Raw genomic sequence first — 19,379 nt, 5'->3', positions numbered from 1 at the left:
CATATATAAATGCGTTTAAAACGATATAACAAGCTTTCATTTAAATTCTGAAGATGCCATTAAAAATTCTTGCAAGTCAAAGTCTCTCTGTGTCACAGGTAGATGAAGTCACACACTGATAACACATAAACTACGACTGTGGAGTAGGGAACTGAGGACATGTAGCATGTGGAACTCCACCGGAAAGCGAGGCCAGTTTTCCGTAGCACTCTTCTTATCATATTCCATACTGATTGCTTAACTTTATAAGCATTGAAGCCGTCTTGCTTTTCTTGTAGCAGTGTATAACTCCCTCACCCTCGCATGCCATAATGCGAAGTGCAAATTCACAACCACAAAGGTGCTAGCATTGATTTTTTTTTTTTGCACTGACTCAAGGTCAGAGGCACTGGTGCAGCAAAACAAAAGACTACTGTTGCAAAGAATATCACAGACCTACCTCTGTTCCTACATGCTGGGAAGTTAGCACTAATTAAACAGGTATGAAAGCAGTGTCTGTGCCCTCGTCATTGACCATCCTCTGTTAAGGCCTTCGTTAGGACCATCATTGATGTGGAGGAAGAAGAAGATGGTGCTGTAGAGAGGAGCAGACTGACAGAAACAGGGAGGACAGACAGGAGTCTGGGGAAATTGTGACATGATGGGTCAGCTAGAAAAAACACAAAGCGACAAGTCAACATGAATGGGAGAGAGGTCCCTCTAAATTATTTATCCTGTTAAGTAGGCCGCTGCACAGACATGCTGATGTGATGCGATGTGATGGATAATGCTATAAGATGGAAGGCCTCCTGAGAAAAGGTGCCGTCTCCCCACTTCGGCTTACGCTACACAGATACTCTTGCCTGCTATAAGAAAAAACACACATACTTACAAGCCTCAGACGAGAAAGTGCACACATAGGCAGCGCTCTGCTTTATGTCAGGGTCTGTCTGTGGAAACACATACGAACATCGGTAATCGACAACAGATTAGAAAATAAGTAGAAAACAAAGGGTTGATTGGGAGTAAACTTTTTTTTTTTTTTACAGTTATACATATATTTTTCCATGATTTTCTCCTAATTCTCTACCCTGAAATGAAGCATGAATTTATACATTAGTGTGCACAAATGTATATGTTGACTATAAATTTTTTGTCTTAGATTTTCTACACCTTTTTCCATTTATCCTTTTATGGAATGTATTGTTAATGTCTGCATAATTTATAAAGTCTTCACTACATAAGAAACTGCTCATATTTATAACATACTTGGCCAAATAGTCAGATTCTCCTTCTGATAGAGAAGTTCTAGAGTAGACTAGAGTTTTGTTTTTTTTTGCCCTAAAGTAATTTTTCCCCCTGTACTCTTTCAATTTAAAATATTATTAAGAAGTCAGTAATGTTGTTTTTGTATTTCTATTAGTCCCATAATAATGAACCTTTGGACCTGAAAGTGTTAAGTGACATATCACTGTTACTGATTCATTCAACTAACACAGTTAAATTGTAGATACCCGCTGTGTGTGTGTGTGTATGTGTGTGTGTAGTTACTAATCACACCAGTTTGCTCTTTTTGGCTGTGTTGCATTTTTGTAATGTTAGATAACTCAGCCTGTGATTGCCAAACAAAGTAAACCCACATATTCAAATTTCTATTGCTCCGCATGTTTGCCATAATCACAGCACCCATATTTGGAAAATTTCCACCTACTCAATTGAGCCTCTTACTTATTATTGGCATTACTGTGTCGAGAGGTATGAGCTATCACAGACAGATACGTGTTTAGCTCTGTGAACACTAACGCTGACCAGTTACGGTAAGAACTGCTTGGCTCACGATGCTATTATAATTCCCAAAAACTGTCAACAGTTAGTCATAAAAACTAAAAAATTAAAAGCTGTTTTCTCTGTACTGGCTGAATGGAAATGAACTGGTCTCCTCTGGTTCTCTTTCTGTCCTTCCTTTGAGCTCATTTCTCTAAAACGTTAATTGGCTTATCAGATCATGGGATTATGTTGTTTTTGCTTTTGAGTGATAGGTAAAGACAAGCAATAAAAAGCTTTGGAAAAGCTTTAGAAAAGCTTACTTCATACAAATGACTTTTTTATTTGTCCCTGAAGAACAAACACTAAGCAGAGCAGAGAGAAGAGTTGGGCCGCTGTGTAAACAAAACGAAGTGGAGCAGTAGACATTTCCTGTCGTGTTCGAGGATAAATCAGACCCTCACTCTCATTTGATGGGTGCAATATCCGTCGTTTAAATCACACCTCTTCTATCTGGCCAAACAGGAAATTCCTTCTGACAGCATTACTAAATGTTTTGGGCAAAATAAATGCAATGTGGCCCTCATGATATGTGCTAATGAGCAGTTAACTTGAAAAATAAATAGTAAACTGTATTACTGTATGACGTGACTGTAGCTGCATCAGGTCTGAGTGAATAACATCTCGATTTATTTTAATCCATCTTTCATTTTTAATGAAATTAGTTCTGCTCTGTGCCTCTGCTCTGCATGGCTGCTGTTGAGGAGCCTTAATGGAGCATCTGACAAAAACAAGGGCTTTAAGCTGACCTGCTATTTTTTTCCCCCCAGTCACATTAAAACCCGCTCGAGTCGGAGAGCTGCTTCTGGATCAGAGTCAGTTGATTTTGTTCAGATGGGCTGGTTTTTGATCCTAGATTAGCATTCTTCTTCACTTTGCCCTGCCATACCATACATGGTTGTGTGTTTCATGGATGGTTGAAGAATTTCTAGAACTTGTGTGTGTTTCTTCTGAGCAAGTTTTTTTTTTTCTTTTTGGGGGAAAAAGTTGCTGACCAGTGGGAATAAAGTGGTATCCACAACTTGTTGCTTCTCATTTAAGAAGCGTATATAGCATGCTCTCATGAACAGTTACTGTATGTAGTGCTTGTGGAGTGTCGTGATGAAAAGAGGACCTGTTTGTATTTGCTATTTAAATTGGATGTGTAGGTAGTGTCTGGTGTCTCTCACTCACAGCTCATAGCGGAGGTGAGGAGATCCTTAGGGTCACAGAGATAGTGAGGGTGGAGGGGAGGAGAAGAAGACCAGCAGAGAGAGAGATCTAAACAGAGGTGCTGTGTGTCGGAACTGTTTAGATTTCAGAGCTTTGATTGATAGTGTTATGATCCTTTCTGATAGCAAAAGGCTTTTTTTCACTCTTATGTTCAGGCAGGTCTTTAAGGCAGTGCAACTAAAGAGCTTTTAAGAGAGATGCAAGGCCTGTAAAATTGGTGCTCATAATTTGTTGTTCTAAAACAAACAAAGTAAAGTAGAGAGTAAGCTCAAACCACTACAAACCTCATAAAAATGAGGTTGAACAGTATTTACAGCATGGAGTAATAAATACATTTATTGATTGAAAAAAATATGAAAAAAGTCCCTGGATGTAGTGCTATAGACTTCATAATGACAGTTTATGGCAACACAAATTCATGTGACTTCTTGTGCAAGGAAAAAGAATATCAGCAGTCTGATCCTTAAAGATCAGAAAAGTACAAAAACAAAGTCAGGTCTCAGACTGTAATTGGAGTACAATAATAATAATAAAAAAACAAGCATCTGAATTTTAATAAAAACCTTTTTAATAAGGTTGTATGTACAGACCACACATACTTTTGTACATTTTATGGACAATGCAAAATAAGGAGGTAAAATCGAGGCTTCTCTCTCTCTAAATCTGTGTGTGTGTGTTATTACAGATAAAAAAGAAATCTTGTAAAAATCTTACATCATGAACACATTCGAAAACTGAAATCTGGCCTTGAAGGATTTAATGGAAAAGAAGATACAGATTACGGCCTGGTCTATTAGGTAATGCTCTGTAGAATGTTACTCAGTAAAGACAAACATGAGCCGTGTGATTCCTGGATCAACGCTCTAGAGCTGACTTGGTGGACTTGCCGGTCACCAGGCACTAGACTGAGGAGATGGGGTACACTGAGAAGAAAAAGAGGAGCCAGATTTACCCCTCATCCTTCCATATGGTGACTTGTGAGGTTTTCCTGGAGGTCACAGGGGCAGGTTTTTTCTGAATACAGTCAGGTCAGATATCCTGGGAAACCCAGAGTCAGAGCAGAGCTGTTCTAGGATCTGTTTTGATGAGATGTTGGTGACAATTAAAATACCAGTGTTGTCAGAACAAATGCTGATCTTGGATCAGTTCTCCTGCTATTATATTTGAATGTATTATGGGAAACATGAAGACCACAGGGGAGCAGTCATCCTATTTGTGTAACTCTCAGTAGGAACTGATATGAGTACAATGTGGGAGACAGGCAGAAAGAGGCACAAAAGGAGAGCAATGTTAACCCTGTGTTTCCTGTGTTTGCTGATTCTCAGAGAACTAAATATAGCTTCAAAATCTGTTTAATATTTTCAGTCTTATACTGGACTGAGTGTTGTTTACTCTCTTCTTCCGCATTTTTATCTCACAGCTTTATCTTGGCCTGCACAATTGAAACAGAGAAAAGAGTTTCATTTAATGTGTGGATTCCCAGGACTCTAGTTTCTATTAAGAGTTGTACTGTAATCTTCCTTCTACACACATTGTCTCTCTCACATTCTCTGTTGCCACATAATCTGAAGAAAACAATTGTATTGATGTTCAATGTGGACATGCTCTTCACACAAACCACAGTGGAATTTCTTTTAAACCAACTTTACCTTTTTAGTAAATTAACCATTTAAGAGATCAATTAATTCTAAATGTTTTTATTTCATTAATCTTTAGTATTCTTTTTATTCTGGTAAGAGTGGTGAGCCTCTGAGAATCTAGTATGTCATTTATGATCTCATTTACTGATGGATTTCAGCATCAGATTACTAGGTTGAGCATATGTGTGTGTGCGTGTGTGTGTGTAAGAGAGAGAGAGAGAGAGAGAGAGCATGTTTTTATATCTCAGTGCACACCAAATGTCCATTTTTTTAAATAGAAGACCCCCATAAGGTTAGCATTAGACATAATTCTGAACAAATAATTGCATGTGAGTGTGTGTGTGTGTGTGTGTGTGTGTGTGTGTGTATGTTTGACTTCATATGGTATTCAGTGTCTATTTAAATGTGTTATGTCTGTTATCATTTTATAGGAATATTATTATGTAATTCTTAATTCCACAACATTCAAATTTGTTCAAATGCTCTGAACAGTGAACACAGCCCTGATTTCAGACAGAAGAACATTGTATATGTGTTCTGTTTGGCTGTGGTATGCTTGAATAAACAATCATGTAGTCATGCCTCTCATTTAATTATCTCTCCCTTTACACTGCTGGCTGCAGTCTCTCTACCATCCTCCTCTACAGAGAGAGAGAGAGAGAGCGAGAGAGAGAGAGGGAGAGAGAGAGTGGGAGATGCTGGGGAGTCAAGATAGATAGATAGATAGAGAGAGAGAGAGAGAGAGAGAGAGAGAGAGAGAGAGAGAGAGAGAGAGAGATGAGTAAGTAGATCTGCTTCATAGAATGTAAACACCCCGACTTAAGTACACACTGTTCTAATGTTTAGAGCTCTGGAGATTTATAATGCTTGAGAAGAACAGAAATAGAAAGACCCAGAGATAAACAGAGAGATAATACATGCTTGTCGGGTCGAGATTTTGTCCATAAGTACATAATCAACAGACCCTAATTCATAAAAATGAATCAAAGGTAAGATCAAGTAGTTCTCAGTAGTGTCCAGAGTTCTCCTGCTGGGTTGCTCTGACACTGTAGGGAGTTTCATACCTTCTCTCTGACATTCCACACCAAGTCAAAATATTTAAGCTTTAATGTGTGTATGACTGAAAAAAAGGCTGATTGCCTTTTTTAGTGTCCTCTGATCAGAGTTTGTATCTGACCTGGTGCCAGATGAATTCATTATGTTTGTTAAATGAACATGAAATTTATGTTACACAAGAGGAAATACCAGATGGTGAGTCAAGTAAAGGTATGTGACTAGAAAAAGCTGAAAAAAATTTTCTCCAGACGATTTGATTGATTAGTAAAATGAGGTTCTCTTTAGATCATTTGCTTCCAGGGAAATGCTTTGTTGTTGGTATAAAAATAGTTTTCCTCCAGAGTGCCAAACCAAATAATTCAATATAACTGTTTTTTGTTGCTAGCATGTAGCATGTAACACCAAACAGAAACAGATCTTCATCACGTTTGCTCTTGAATTCCAGCAGTTCGTAACAGGAAAACAGTTAGGAAGTGCAGATATTCCTCTATACAAATCAACGAATCTACATGATCTTTAGAGACCCTGCAAACACAAACACCAGGACATGATAACAGCTAACTGCTGTGTTAATATTATGTCATTATCACTGCTATCTGGTAAGAGATAAAAGGAAAATGAGACTTATCAAACACAAACACTTTACAAGGAACCAGGGTGGAGATTCTTCCGGTTGTGAAACTCGCAGAAGCTCCAGCGTTTCTGTGACGTGATAAAAGCTGCTGTGGATGACAGAGGGAGAAAGAGTGTTTTAGCGGGCGAGATGAAGTTAACACGATTGGATGGCTGCAGTGAGGCGAGCAAGTGTAAAGGAAAGAGAGGGAGAGTGAAGGAGAAAGGAGTGGGCAGGCAAACCTGGCAATAGTACGACCCTTAAGAGAGGAGAGCGCGGTTTCTGCACAGATACTGACATCACCTCTTATCACCACAGGCATCAGAGACTTCTGTCATTTTCAAGCTGCAGTGTGAAGGTGATTGGCACAGTGATGTCATCTCGAGAGAGCAGAAAACAAGGTGAAGTCCCACTTTCCACATGGGAGTCTGAAAGAAGCGTGTTGTCCGGAAGAAAAAAGGCTGCTCAAACCACAACTAAAAAACAATCTTTTCAAATGATATTGTACCAACTCTATTGCATTTATGTTTCCACACGCGATATCAAAATTAAAAGCGCTGAATGAATATGTCTTATTGGAGCAGACGGTGGTATCAGAGGTGTAAATAAGGGCGCATGATGAATTTGTGGTTTTTCGTTTGCATGTTCTCCATGTATTTTTCGGGTTTCCTCTGGGTACTCAGGGTTTCATCTCCCAGTCCAAAGACATGTGTCATAGGTCGATTGGCATCTCTAAAATTATCCAGAGCCCTGCGATACTTTGGCACACCGTCCAGGGCCTCCCCCACTGTGTGTCTAGAGGTCAGATAGATGGATGGATGGATGTCACTCCCTGTGACTCTCTGTAAGATAATTAGTACAGATAATGGATAGATGGATGGATGTCACACCCTGTGACCCTGTGTAGTATAAACAGTATGGAAAATGAATGGACACAGGTCACAGGTTCAAGACCCAGCACCACGAAGCTGCCCCCATTTGGCCCCTTCTGCTCTAACAGTCTCATTAATTAAATGGCAAACCCCAACTTCAGAACAAGCTTTTCATTGCGCTGTAACCTACAGTACATGCACAAATGTATCCATTTTCCATATTCATTTATTTTACATCGCAGGGCCTAATTCACGAAACATCTGCATTGCCTTCTCAGAAACAATAGGTCATTCTTTTCATCCCAGCTGCAACAGAGTGATGTCATATCCTTACTTTATTGTGTTTCCTTCTTCTTTTCATTGTACATAACAAGCTGGCCTCCATCTCACCTACATCACAGGACACCATGGAAAAAATAGCAGCCATGTCCTCTGAAAATCCATGGCTTGGTAAACAAACTTCAGCCAAGTTCAAAGTCGATCTCACTAATTTTAAAGGAGTCTAAAGAAGATAACTGGTTGAGGAAAAACTTTGCTTCTTTTCTATACAAACTTGTGGCATTGTGAATGATTTACCATCCCTGTGGTGTTGCTGCCATGAGGTGGAGGGCACTGTACAGGCACTTTTTTTGGTTCCTGGACTCATGATTTATGGAGGTTCAGTGGAAACAGGGACAGACCATAGCCTCCTCCCCACTGAGAGCCACTTCAAGCTGGCCAACATTAATAAGGCATGGCCGGCTTCTGGTACTCCACTAACTCTCTGAGTCTGAGGAGGAGGAGGTACATGATGAGGGTTATGTCCAAGGGTTTTGTACTCTCAGTGCTCAGAGGGAGGGAGAGAGACAGAGAGAGAGAGGGTGGCTAATGCAAAGAGAACATACAGGGGCACAGGAGGACATACATGGAGCTAGATGCGTACAGACAAGCAGAAGGGCAGAGTGTAGGTGTTTCGTGTTGTGTGTCATACTGAATCAAACTCAGTGGTCAGCCACATCATCGGATAAGAAAGGATGAAATCCACCAAACAAGAGTCCCAACAGATGGATCCACATTGTCTACAAATATACAGATAGATTCAGAGATGTTAAATTTACAAATCTATTAAAATATACCAGAGTGCAATACATTTAAAACTTTATTTTTTGACCATATCTCCATTCTTCTAGGATGCAGTTAAGTACCATGGATTAATCAAGAGCTCATACTTACTCATATACCCTCTGCACACCTCTTCACCCCAGTCCCATTCGGCATTTATTTTTCATTTGCATTCCATTTATGCAGCTACCTCCCTCTAAGAGCAGGCAATCATGAGAGTGCAGCAGCTTGGAGCTTATCTAGAGAAATGAAGCAGAAGAATCGACTGTGTGGAAAGTGAAGCAGTGAATTGGAAGAAGGAACCTCGGAGGACCACTAAAAGCCTGAGAGTTCCAAACGCCGGGCCATATTCAGCCCCACAGACATTTTGTCTTAAGAAAATGCAGCTCTCTTAGTCCTGCATGGCTTTTACACAGTCAGTGGGAGCACAAGCGAACGTCCTCCTTTACAGATCTTCAGCGCGAATAACACACACTGACTGTGGAAAAGTCAGGTTGTCTCATTTAGATAATAATTTGCTTGAGAAGTGTTTAGTGTTAATTATGTCTGACAGACTGTGATGTAGATAAATATGTATAATATGAGCTAGGACCATTTGACCATTTATATTAAGATGTAGTGGATAACATTACAGTATAGTGTGTGGTTTGACCCTGGTGCTGACAAAGTCTCTGCTGCACTGGCCATTCTGTGCTCTTATCGGTAAATGTCCTTTGAGGTTCATTGCCACACACACACACACACACACACACACACACACACACAAACACAAACACACACACCAGATCCCTGTCACCTGCCAGCCCACCATGCTGAAAACACAACTGACAGGCTGGCCCTTTTAAGGAAGCAAACTAAACAAAAGTCGCACTTATCTGTCTCTCACCCATGCCTTCATCTGTTTCAAGCCAAGAGCTTTCTCGCTATCCCTGCTCTCAGGAGTTATTCCTGGGATCTGACCCTTATCCCTCAAGTGGTTTCCAAAGAAGATGTGAACACAATTAGACATGGGAAATTGGAGCAATTATTTCACAAACATTCTATGATAATGCCATGAACGTCTCAGTGTTTGGTGGGATATTGTGATTTCCTGTTTAATGAAGTAGAACATTCTAGAGATACACAGAATGGAGTGATGCTGCTCCACAGTTTCAGGTTTTGGTCCTCAGCTGAGGTTGGTCTTGGTTATGCTGAGTTATTCATGTACTTGAGAAATTCTTCTGAGTTGTCTGGTTTCCTTGCTGCCTCCAAAAACATCCCAGTGTATAAAGGTGATACATGGTGCTATATGATATTCTTCTCATCCAGTGTACAGTATGTTCCTGCCTCACATAAATTCTTCACGGGATAAACTCCGGATCCAACACAAACCTGACCAGCATAAACAGATTACTGAAGACGAGTGAATAAATAATGGAGCTAATTTTCTTTCAAAAGTAATTTTGTGTAAATCCAAAACTGTGATGTAACCATAAGATTTTGATGTTTTGATTTAAATGCTGTTTTTTGCACTTACAAAACAAACTACATTAATGAATCAGTGGTTACGCTGGCAAAACAAATGGTTAAATGTCCGGCTGCAGGGATTAAATAAAACAACAAGCAAAAAACAGCTTTATCAAATGTACATCTGTGTAAGTCTTGGTGCAGCACATAAAATCTTTCCATTTACAAACATAAACAGTTTATGGTTTTACACATGAAGACATGAGGTTTAGAGAACACGCCTCATAATTTATCCCACTTCTACAGCTCTGTGCTTCTACCCACACAAAGACAAGAAATCTGAGAGTATAACAATAACTACAAGCGTACTTGCTCACTACCCTGTAATCCTTTGATGTTCATGAGTTTCTTTTCCCTAAAAGGACTGAGAGCATTCGATCTCTTGTGAAAAAGGCCCTTTTAAATCATCTGACTAATAAACAACTCACAGGCTCACTTGACCATACAGCCTGGTGAGTCACAGCCTGATCTTCCACGCCGATAAGCCAAATTGACTCGACAAGTTTCAACTACCATCTCCTTTATATTTGCTCCTTACCCTACTGTTTTACTGAAGAATAACTGTTACTGAACTGTGATTGAGGCCTCCTGATCTCCTGATGTGCTGCAAAGTAAACAGGGCAACTTTAGCTTGTCTCTGCAGCTGTACACTCCATAAAAGGTCTTGCTGCACTCACGCACTCATCTCATACTCTTTACATTGTTGTTCTGGGAGACGGAGCGCTTATTTCCCACCACACATGCCCTTAAGTTAGCAATGTCTTTGCAAAATAACATTCAGTCATTATCTATACTATGTTTCTGTGAAAATCAGTAGACATTGGATATGTCTTTATACCCATATTATCAATGTTGTATTTCATCAATTAGATATTTAGAGTGTTTATGTGTGTGTTTAATACAGTACTACATTACAGATGTAAGCACTGATTTTGAATTGCAGTTACATCCAGAGATTTTTTACATGGAAACATAATAACCTCTTAAAATAGGCATAATCTAAGACAGTAAAGTGTTAATAGTTGGTAGGCGATTATGCAATATTGAATGGAAAAAAATGGTAAACATTTCGTTTTGATTAGTTAGTGTCCAAGCACTAATAAAATGAAAGAAATAAAATGATGATTTAGGCTGTTAATGATTAATATAAAGCACTGTTTAAAGCAGAAATGTGGGCTGGGAAATATCGTCATGAATGCAGAGGAAGTCACTATAAATGTCTGCAAGAGGCTTTTGGCAGTGAGCTGCACAGACAGAGGGTGCTGAGAAATAGAGAAAGCACCTTAAAAGGAGCAAGAGCAGGCTCTGTAATCCAGAGAGAGCTCTCTTCTGTGTATGTCTACTTTTTTAGCCAGAGTTTATAGAAATGCTGTTGCTTTGTAGTGTCTTGACTCATGTAGATGGTAGAGTAAGTGGACAGAACAATGGCACATATGCCTGGCACTACAAGGTGTCACTCCTTCTTACATAACAGAGTTCATTGACATTTGGAACCATATTATTAACAACTACTCAGTTTTCTGAAGTGGTGAAATGAAAGAGCGACGTCGAGACTGCCACAATTTGTTCATGTGTGAATTAAAGAATTGGCTGATTCATTCTTAAAAATCGGTCAGAGACTTTATTGTAGTTTTCAGAAACACTGAATATATTATTTGGACACTACATTCAGTCAGCAAGCCATATAGCAGGAGTTTCTATATACCTAGAATCCTGTTTAACTCATTTATTCATTAATGCTGTGGTGGCCAAGGAAGGATAGGTCATTCCACACACACACACACACACACACACACACACACACACACACACACACACACACACACACACACACACACATGCATTCAAAATGATTTGGGCAATTTATCCCATACACAAAAAGGTTCAACTGACCAATTCATAATAAATACATTTGCTGTGCAAAAGGTGGGTATTAACCCTACTTAAAGAACCACAGATCTATAAACCTGTCAGCTGACTATTATAAATGACTATATATTAAAAATAAAATTTAAGTACAGTTCATGGTGTAAGTTTAGTAGATAACTTACACAGTCTGTAGACGATCAGCGTTGCTTTCCCTTTTATTTACATGATCTGGTTCGAAGCTCTCTGTATTTGGGCTCACTTTCCCCCTACTGCTCTCACAAATTCAGATCCATTGCATGTGGAACAACAGATAAACATCATGTTGACATGTTGAGAATCACCTGGTTCATTGGCATCTATAGACATTTGTATTGTGTTTAAATCATACTATGTGAAGTTTTTTACCAGGTAGTATACACACTTGAATATAAATATTAAGGCCACAGTGCTGTCTTGCGTTTGATTCATTTCTTTTAACAACAAAAAAAAAAGCACAAATACATTTAAACTGTAAAGCTATACCAAGCACAATGAAAAAAGAATAACAGAGCACACAGTCTGAATACTGTGTAGAGTTTTTCAATATTTTAATATTATTGTAAAAGTACAAACAGTATAAAACTTCCGAAAGTGACCAATACTATAGTGTGTAATGCATATATTTTTGGAAAGTGTTTTTTGGTGATGGTTTAAAATATGCACTTCTATGCTTTCTACACACAGACATAAAACTGCAATAAAAGGCTGTAAATAATTCATCCAGTGCCTGAGGTATATCAGAGACAGCTGACAGGGTAAAAGGGAGACCAAGCTACACCTAAACAGATGCACTTTCTCTGGCAGTATTAGGTGTTTCTGTGAGTTTAAATATAACCTTTCCTCATGGTTTAAGTTTAGTTTTGATTTATGAGTTGTGATGTTTAAGCAACCCAACACATCCAAAATCATGCTCCTCCAATGGAAATAATAACTGAATCGCACGCTTGGGCCATTTTATTTTAATATAAAGTTGACATTTTAGAGTGGCATATATTTATTTTTACAAATGTTTAAATTGAGTTTATTTAAGGAGCAAGATAAATATTAAGTCATTAGAAGATCCTGCCTTTTTTTCAGTCAAAGAACAGGTTTAATGACACACTCATTCATAATACTTCTATAGGAACTTGAACTTATGTATAAATCACTTAAAGAATGAAGTCCACACACACCTTAAGGTCTGTTCAATCATTTACTCCAACCGGGCAGAAATTACACAAACATTTTGGCTTTAAAGTCATCATCTGTGTGCAGCCATTGTAGATCAGGCATAAATTTTTAAAAAGCTAAAACAGACTACTGTATGTGACGTGCTTGACAAGGTTGCAGAACATCACATACACCTCAGAGAACACACACAAATAAAATAATTCTATTTATCCCGTTGTCACTGTCTGGTCATGAAGGAATATTTTTTATTCATGTTCAGTTTGGAGTTGTGGATTCTTTTATGGTAAATTTCTAAAAGTTCTAATATGAATGACATTTATAATGTGTTACATTGATGTGTGTTAGTTTTGTTCCATTTGTGAATCTGCCTGTTTGACTGCCTGCATTATTTTTAAATACTGCCTGCATAATTGAAAATTAGAAATCAGTTTTTAAAGCCTATCAGATTAACCAAATTGTCCTCTCACGTACTCTTAGTCACCTCATCAGGCACTCCACCCACAATCCATCTGATGTGTACTGTACACTTAGCTGTTCCAACCATAACCATCAGAAACCTGCTAGTTGTGATCTCTTTGGTTTGCAGTCTAACGGGAAAACAGTGTTAGGCCGATGAAGATCTGATCTCAGTGGATCTCATTTAATAATGCTGACAATGACATGGTATACATTAGACAGCATTTTATACATTTTTGTATATGTAAGTTTCCCTGTCTCAAAACATCAGGATAGAATAAAGCAGACTGGACACAGCCCATACATCACATGTTAGACCCAGGATATCTCTGCTATGTGCTCTATTTGAATCAGAGAAAAAATCCAGAAGATCTGACTGAGAAGTGCACTCATTTAGATGCCAAACAATGTGTAGCTGATTTAGCACTAACACTCTCCTGTAAATATTTGACTTATTTAGTATCCTAGAGTATGGTTGTTACTGATTTCCTAAATGAAAAGGAGTATTTTATAGTGTTTCATAACTTGATTGTTAAGACATGGTTATGCATAAGCAACAGAGTAATGAATAAAGTCCAGACAACATCACAACATCAAGAAAAACATCACTGACCAAGCTTACTTATGTCTTATTGTGAAAGCTCTCAACCACATTCTCCATCTTATCTGTGTCTGTGAAAGGAATGTGACAAAGTTGTTGTTGTTATTTATACCCCGTGTGAGGATAGAGAGGTGGCAGCATGGCAGCATGGAGACATCTTTATCTTTATCAGCTACATTTACATAAGAGTAGAAATGAGATTGCAGCTCCATGTGCATCCATGTGGTTGGTCTGGTGTTGTTGTTGGGGGGCGTTGGTGGTCTGGTGGCGATGGTGGAGGGTCCAACTGATCATTCCTAGATACGAAATAAAGAGAAAATATGGTTTAATAAAACTAATTAAACGGATGCCACTTGTTTGTTACAGATTTCCTTAAACATTATAATCACTGTTCTTGCTCTTCGACTAGGAGAAAATGCTCTGTATTTCAGGATTTTTTTCCATTCTTTAACTCAGTGAAGGTATTTACAGATTCAATATCTCAGGGCTACCCTGTTTAGTATCAGTTATCCTATTCTGTGTTTTGGGCAGCACTGATCGAAGATGTTTGTCAGGACTCTGCTTGCACGTTCTCTGCGGAACATTAGGTGCGTTCCGGCAGCATGTTTGTGTCATGTGATTTGTGTAACCTGTTAGTTGGTATTTATTTATTGTTTGTTTTGCTGTGTCATGTTCCTAGTTCCTGTGATTTTTTTTCCCCCGTCTATGTTTCACATTTTTCATTAAGAAACCGTGTTTGTTTTGTTATCCCTGCATTTGGTTGTGGTTTTATCCTCGCCGTGGCAACCGCCATTCCTGACAATGATCTTGATTATGGAAGAGGGTTCCTCTGCTTTCCAGGCCTGTTTAAACAAGATGTTTCATGGCATTTACAACTGGTTTGTGTTTGTCATGGCATCAATTGCATTCTTATTTATCTGCCAGAACAAAGAATTTTTATCATGTGATGGAAGTACTGACCAGGTCATTAACTCAGTTGTATGCCAAGGCAATTTTATTTTGCAGTCTTTTATTTTCTGTAGTAAGTCCTGTTTCTAAAGGATGGAGGAGCAACCAACATTTATGCCTTTGTATCCAATAGCTGAGTTCTTCTATAGAATCTTTTGGAAAAATAAAATAATACCAGTGATCCATACCAATATTGCCGAATCCAGGATATCTTTTATGGTGTTCTAGACAAGCTTCATCTGATGATATTCTGAGACCTGACTGGCTAATTCAAGCAGGGTGATCTTAAATTCTTGCAGCCGGGCAGCTAGCTCTGGAGGAGTGGTATAACTGATAAGAGTTAAAAAGTCAAGAGTCAAGTCAAGTAAAGTCAAGAATCTTTTATTGTCATTTCAACCATATATAGCTGATGCAGTACACAGTGAAATGAGACAACGTTTCTCCAGGACCATGGTGCTATAGAACAAAGACAGAGCTAAGGACTTAGTACTGTAAGTAGTCCTAGCCACATAAAGTACATCTGTGCAACCTGGTGCAAACAGTGCAGGACAAAAGACAAAAAATACAGTGCAGGACAAATGTCAGTGTAAACAAAAAATACAAGACAATACACAAAAGACAATACACAACAGCACCGACCAGTGTAAATACTGTATGTTCAAACAATATTATGTGTGCGGAAATACTGGAATGAACACATTAGTATTATAGCAGCAGTTACATGAGGTATTGTAAAGTATTGTGCAAAACAGCAATCAACTGAAATGTGAGACAGCATGTGCAAACAGCAAAAACAGTGTGCAAAAACAGCATGTAAACAGTTTGATATGATGGTGCTGTAGAAATCATGGACAGAAGGATTTTATATAAATGTTTTGTTTAATGTCCAGTCTAATAGCCAGTTAATTCAATTCAATATAATGAAAATTTATTTGTATAATGCTTTTAACACTGGACATAAGAAACATAAGAAACATAATACAAAAATATTAATATTATACAAAAATTCAAGATTAATATTAGACATATTTACAGTAAATGTATTTGTATTTATCTCCAGCGAACAAGCCTGAGGTGAATGAGGTGACTGTGGCAACGAAAAACTCCTTAGATGGAAGAAGAAGAAACCTTGAGAGGAACATGACTCAAAATGGAACCTCATACTCATTTGGGTGACATTGGACGTGGGATTATAAGTATACAGTCTGAAAATTGTGTACTTATGAGGAGGTTGTTGTCCTCAAAGACCACATGTAGTTGGCATTTTCTCTTAGAATGTCTGAATACTTCATACAGCAGATTCTAAATGGAGCTGGTTCATCTCTAGATGCTAAAGGATTCTCAGATAGACAGATTTGAGTCAATGGATAACTACGCCTCTGGGATGAGTGTATCAGGCTTCAGTCTGGTGTCCTTCCAGTCCATCGTCATTTTCAGCCTATTGTTTACTCATTGATTATCAGTGGAGATAAGCTTTGACAATGGTTGAATGGGCTGTGGAACAGTAAGGAAACCCATCTAACATCTGGTAAGAGTAATCCATTTTTAGTTATCAAGCCAGCTTCACTGATATAATTGTTATCTGTTCATGTTTGACATCAACTATAAATAAAACAAAACAAAACAAAACAAAACAGTACAGTTATGCAGAAAAAGGCACTATTAGCCAATTCAACTATAATTAATTAGTATGTTTCGATTTTCTTTTGGTACCCCCACCCTTTGACACTCAGTAATATTTATGGAACAGAAACTGATGACAGATTAGCTTGAATTCAGGAAAAGGGGGCTTTCTGATGTAGTGTGGAGGTGGAGGAGAAGAACAGTAATCATGGATTGTCTCCATTCTACAACATTACTCCTCTGGGAAAACAAAGCTTTTTCTTCTCCCTTATGGATTCATCACAATGTCCAAAATCAGAGCAACCTCATGTTTTCCATTACTCATAAAGTCTTAAAATACCACCAAAGTGTGAATTAATTTAACAGCGCAGACAGATTATCTAGTTAACCATAACAACAGTATTATAAAACATCTGGCCAAATATGGAGACTCACAGATGCAAGAACGGCCGAGTTCAGAACACCTCTTTTTACCCATGTCCAGCTCCTATGCTTTTGATGTTTAATTGAACATAAGCATGAACATGAAGATTGATCATGTTTGGCCCTAAGAAAGCAAAAAGAGAATTAGAAGTAAAGACAGAAAGTAAAGAAAGTCTATTTTTAGTTAGACAGCGAGAAACAGCAGCAGGTCAATGATTACAAAGGAGCCAAATATTTCCAGGGCCTCCCTTTTTCATGCCCTGCCTTTCCCTGATAATGTTCTCACACAAAGTCAGGAAGCTGGCTACTGTTTGCTGCTGAAAACATAAACTCTCTTAATATACTTACAAAGTGCACAACATGGAACCTGCCCTTGTGCTGTCACGTTGTCAGTATCTATATTGCATCATTTTTAACAAGCTAATGTAATTCAAAGATGTATTCATTATTCAGAAATGTCTTGTGTATCATGCCACTGATGCTTTACAAGTTACGCCATCATCCTGTCTTCTGGCATGTAATGATGTCATTGTTTAATTTACAGGACTGTAGTTTATCACAGCCAGGTCAGTGTGTATCAGTTGTGTAAGTTAATGTATATGTAAGTAAAACGTATCTGTACCTTATAGAGGAGTCACTAAGCTGTATGTAGAGCATTCCCTGTTTCTCTGATAAATATCTATTTTTAATTTTCTTGTTCAGATCTTCTTACAACTTACAAAAGCAAGAGTTGTTTATGATCAGTGGAACAGGGAACAGTGTAATGGCAGGAAATGGAATGTTTCTGAGGGAGGGTCTGGGTTTCCTCCCCCATCTTAGCTGCACAGAATAGACTCGAATGCCTCACCCTTTTGGGATTTCTAAGAGCCTTTCATTTAGACCTTATCCTCCTCTATGGAGCTGAGTGACCATGAGAGGAAAAAACACTGCAGCTGTATAATTCCTTGGTTAGTTTGTTCAAGTAGGCTACATATTATATTAGCTATATTACATGTTAATATACAGAAATCATATTTTTAAATTATGAAAAATATTTACAATCCAATAAACTATATATATATTTTTTACTATAAAACAAATGTTTATTGTGGAATTATAGTCTTCTTCTTCTTCTTCTTCTTCTTCTTCTTCTTCTTCTTCTTATTATTATTATTATTATTAATATGTATACTGTTATACTTTTTTGTTGTTGAAATCACAAATCATTTTGTTTTAATTACTGAAATAAATATCCTTATTGCTATTAATCCCACTTAATTTTTATCACTGTATTTTTTATCACTTTACATTTTAAATACATTTAAGTATTTTTATAGGATATTAATATAAAACTTATTAATATAAAAAATAATTATTATTTTAATACCACATCCGCATTTAATTCCTGTATTTTTCTTGACATTTTGATTTAAGGTTACACAAAATAATAAATATACTTTACAAATAGGCTTCATTTCCAATTCTTCATTCCTTTTTAAGAATGGCTATTTCCCGTTAAAAAAATGCTTCACAAATCATTGTGAATTCTTGACAGCCTTTAAGGTCATTTGAGAGTTTGCATGTTGTAAAATCAGCAATCACACACAATCACAACACAATAAATCCTTTAGGAGATTCCTTTTAGTCAGCAGTGGTTCATGAAGAAAGGCCGTGACAGTTTAAAGAACACAAAGGTTTGTAGTTTGTATTTGACTCTCTCTCTCTCTCTCTCTCTCTCTCTCTCTCTCACACACACACACACACACACACACACACACACACACACACACACACACACACACATACAGTACACACACACACTCCTGCTTTTCTGAACTCTGGAAAAGCTGTTTATTAGGTGCTGAGTTGAATGCAGTGCGTTAGAACAGGGATGGGTTTTGGAAACATTCAGTATTTTTTTCCACGCAAATAAAAAAGCAAATTAACAATCTGAAAAAATGAACCAAATAAATCAAATTGATAGCTTGATCAAATTGAAAATCCTTGACGTAAACACTTTAATCGAGCCAATTAAGTTAGATCCTAATGAAATTTCGATAAGATTTAGAAGTGTAATGTAGATCTGAAACAATACGCTAAATAGGATATAACAACATATAATAATGTAAACACAAGAATCTGACTAATTAAATACCTTTTGCACATGCACAGTGCAGTGGTACTTAAGTTTATTTACTTCTTCCATTTTCAAAGTTTTTTTTTTATATATGTAATTTACGTGTAAATAAATATTTGAATCCGATTGCAATGGTTAAGCTACAATATAAACAGTAATTCTGCAATCATATGAATGAAAATGTGAGCATATAAAATAAAATGTACAGAACAGGTTGTGTTCCAGGAACTGGGCGTCATAAATATGTTTATAATATAATATAATATAATATAACATTATATAAAATAAAATATTATATAATATAATATATAATATATGATTCTGTTAAGGA

The 19,379-nt window shown here is 37.5% G+C and overlaps 1 protein-coding gene across 1 annotated transcript in view; it reads left to right on the top strand.

Moving 5' to 3' along the window:
• Positions 1 to 677: 677 nt before the first annotated feature.
• Positions 678 to 19,379, top strand: part of tmem258 (transmembrane protein 258) — an 80,152-nt gene continuing 61,450 nt past the window's right edge. The window contains exon 1 of the mRNA XM_060886400.1: positions 678 to 681. Within this exon, the coding sequence (XP_060742383.1) occupies positions 679 to 681 (3 nt within the window). The 5' untranslated portion in view covers position 678. The remainder of the gene's footprint in view (positions 682 to 19,379) is intronic.

Source organism: Tachysurus vachellii, chromosome 14, assembly GCF_030014155.1.
Source record: "Tachysurus vachellii isolate PV-2020 chromosome 14, HZAU_Pvac_v1, whole genome shotgun sequence".
Lineage (NCBI taxonomy): Eukaryota > Metazoa > Chordata > Actinopteri > Siluriformes > Bagridae > Tachysurus > Tachysurus vachellii.
This window is presented reverse-complemented; position numbering and strand designations above follow the sequence as displayed.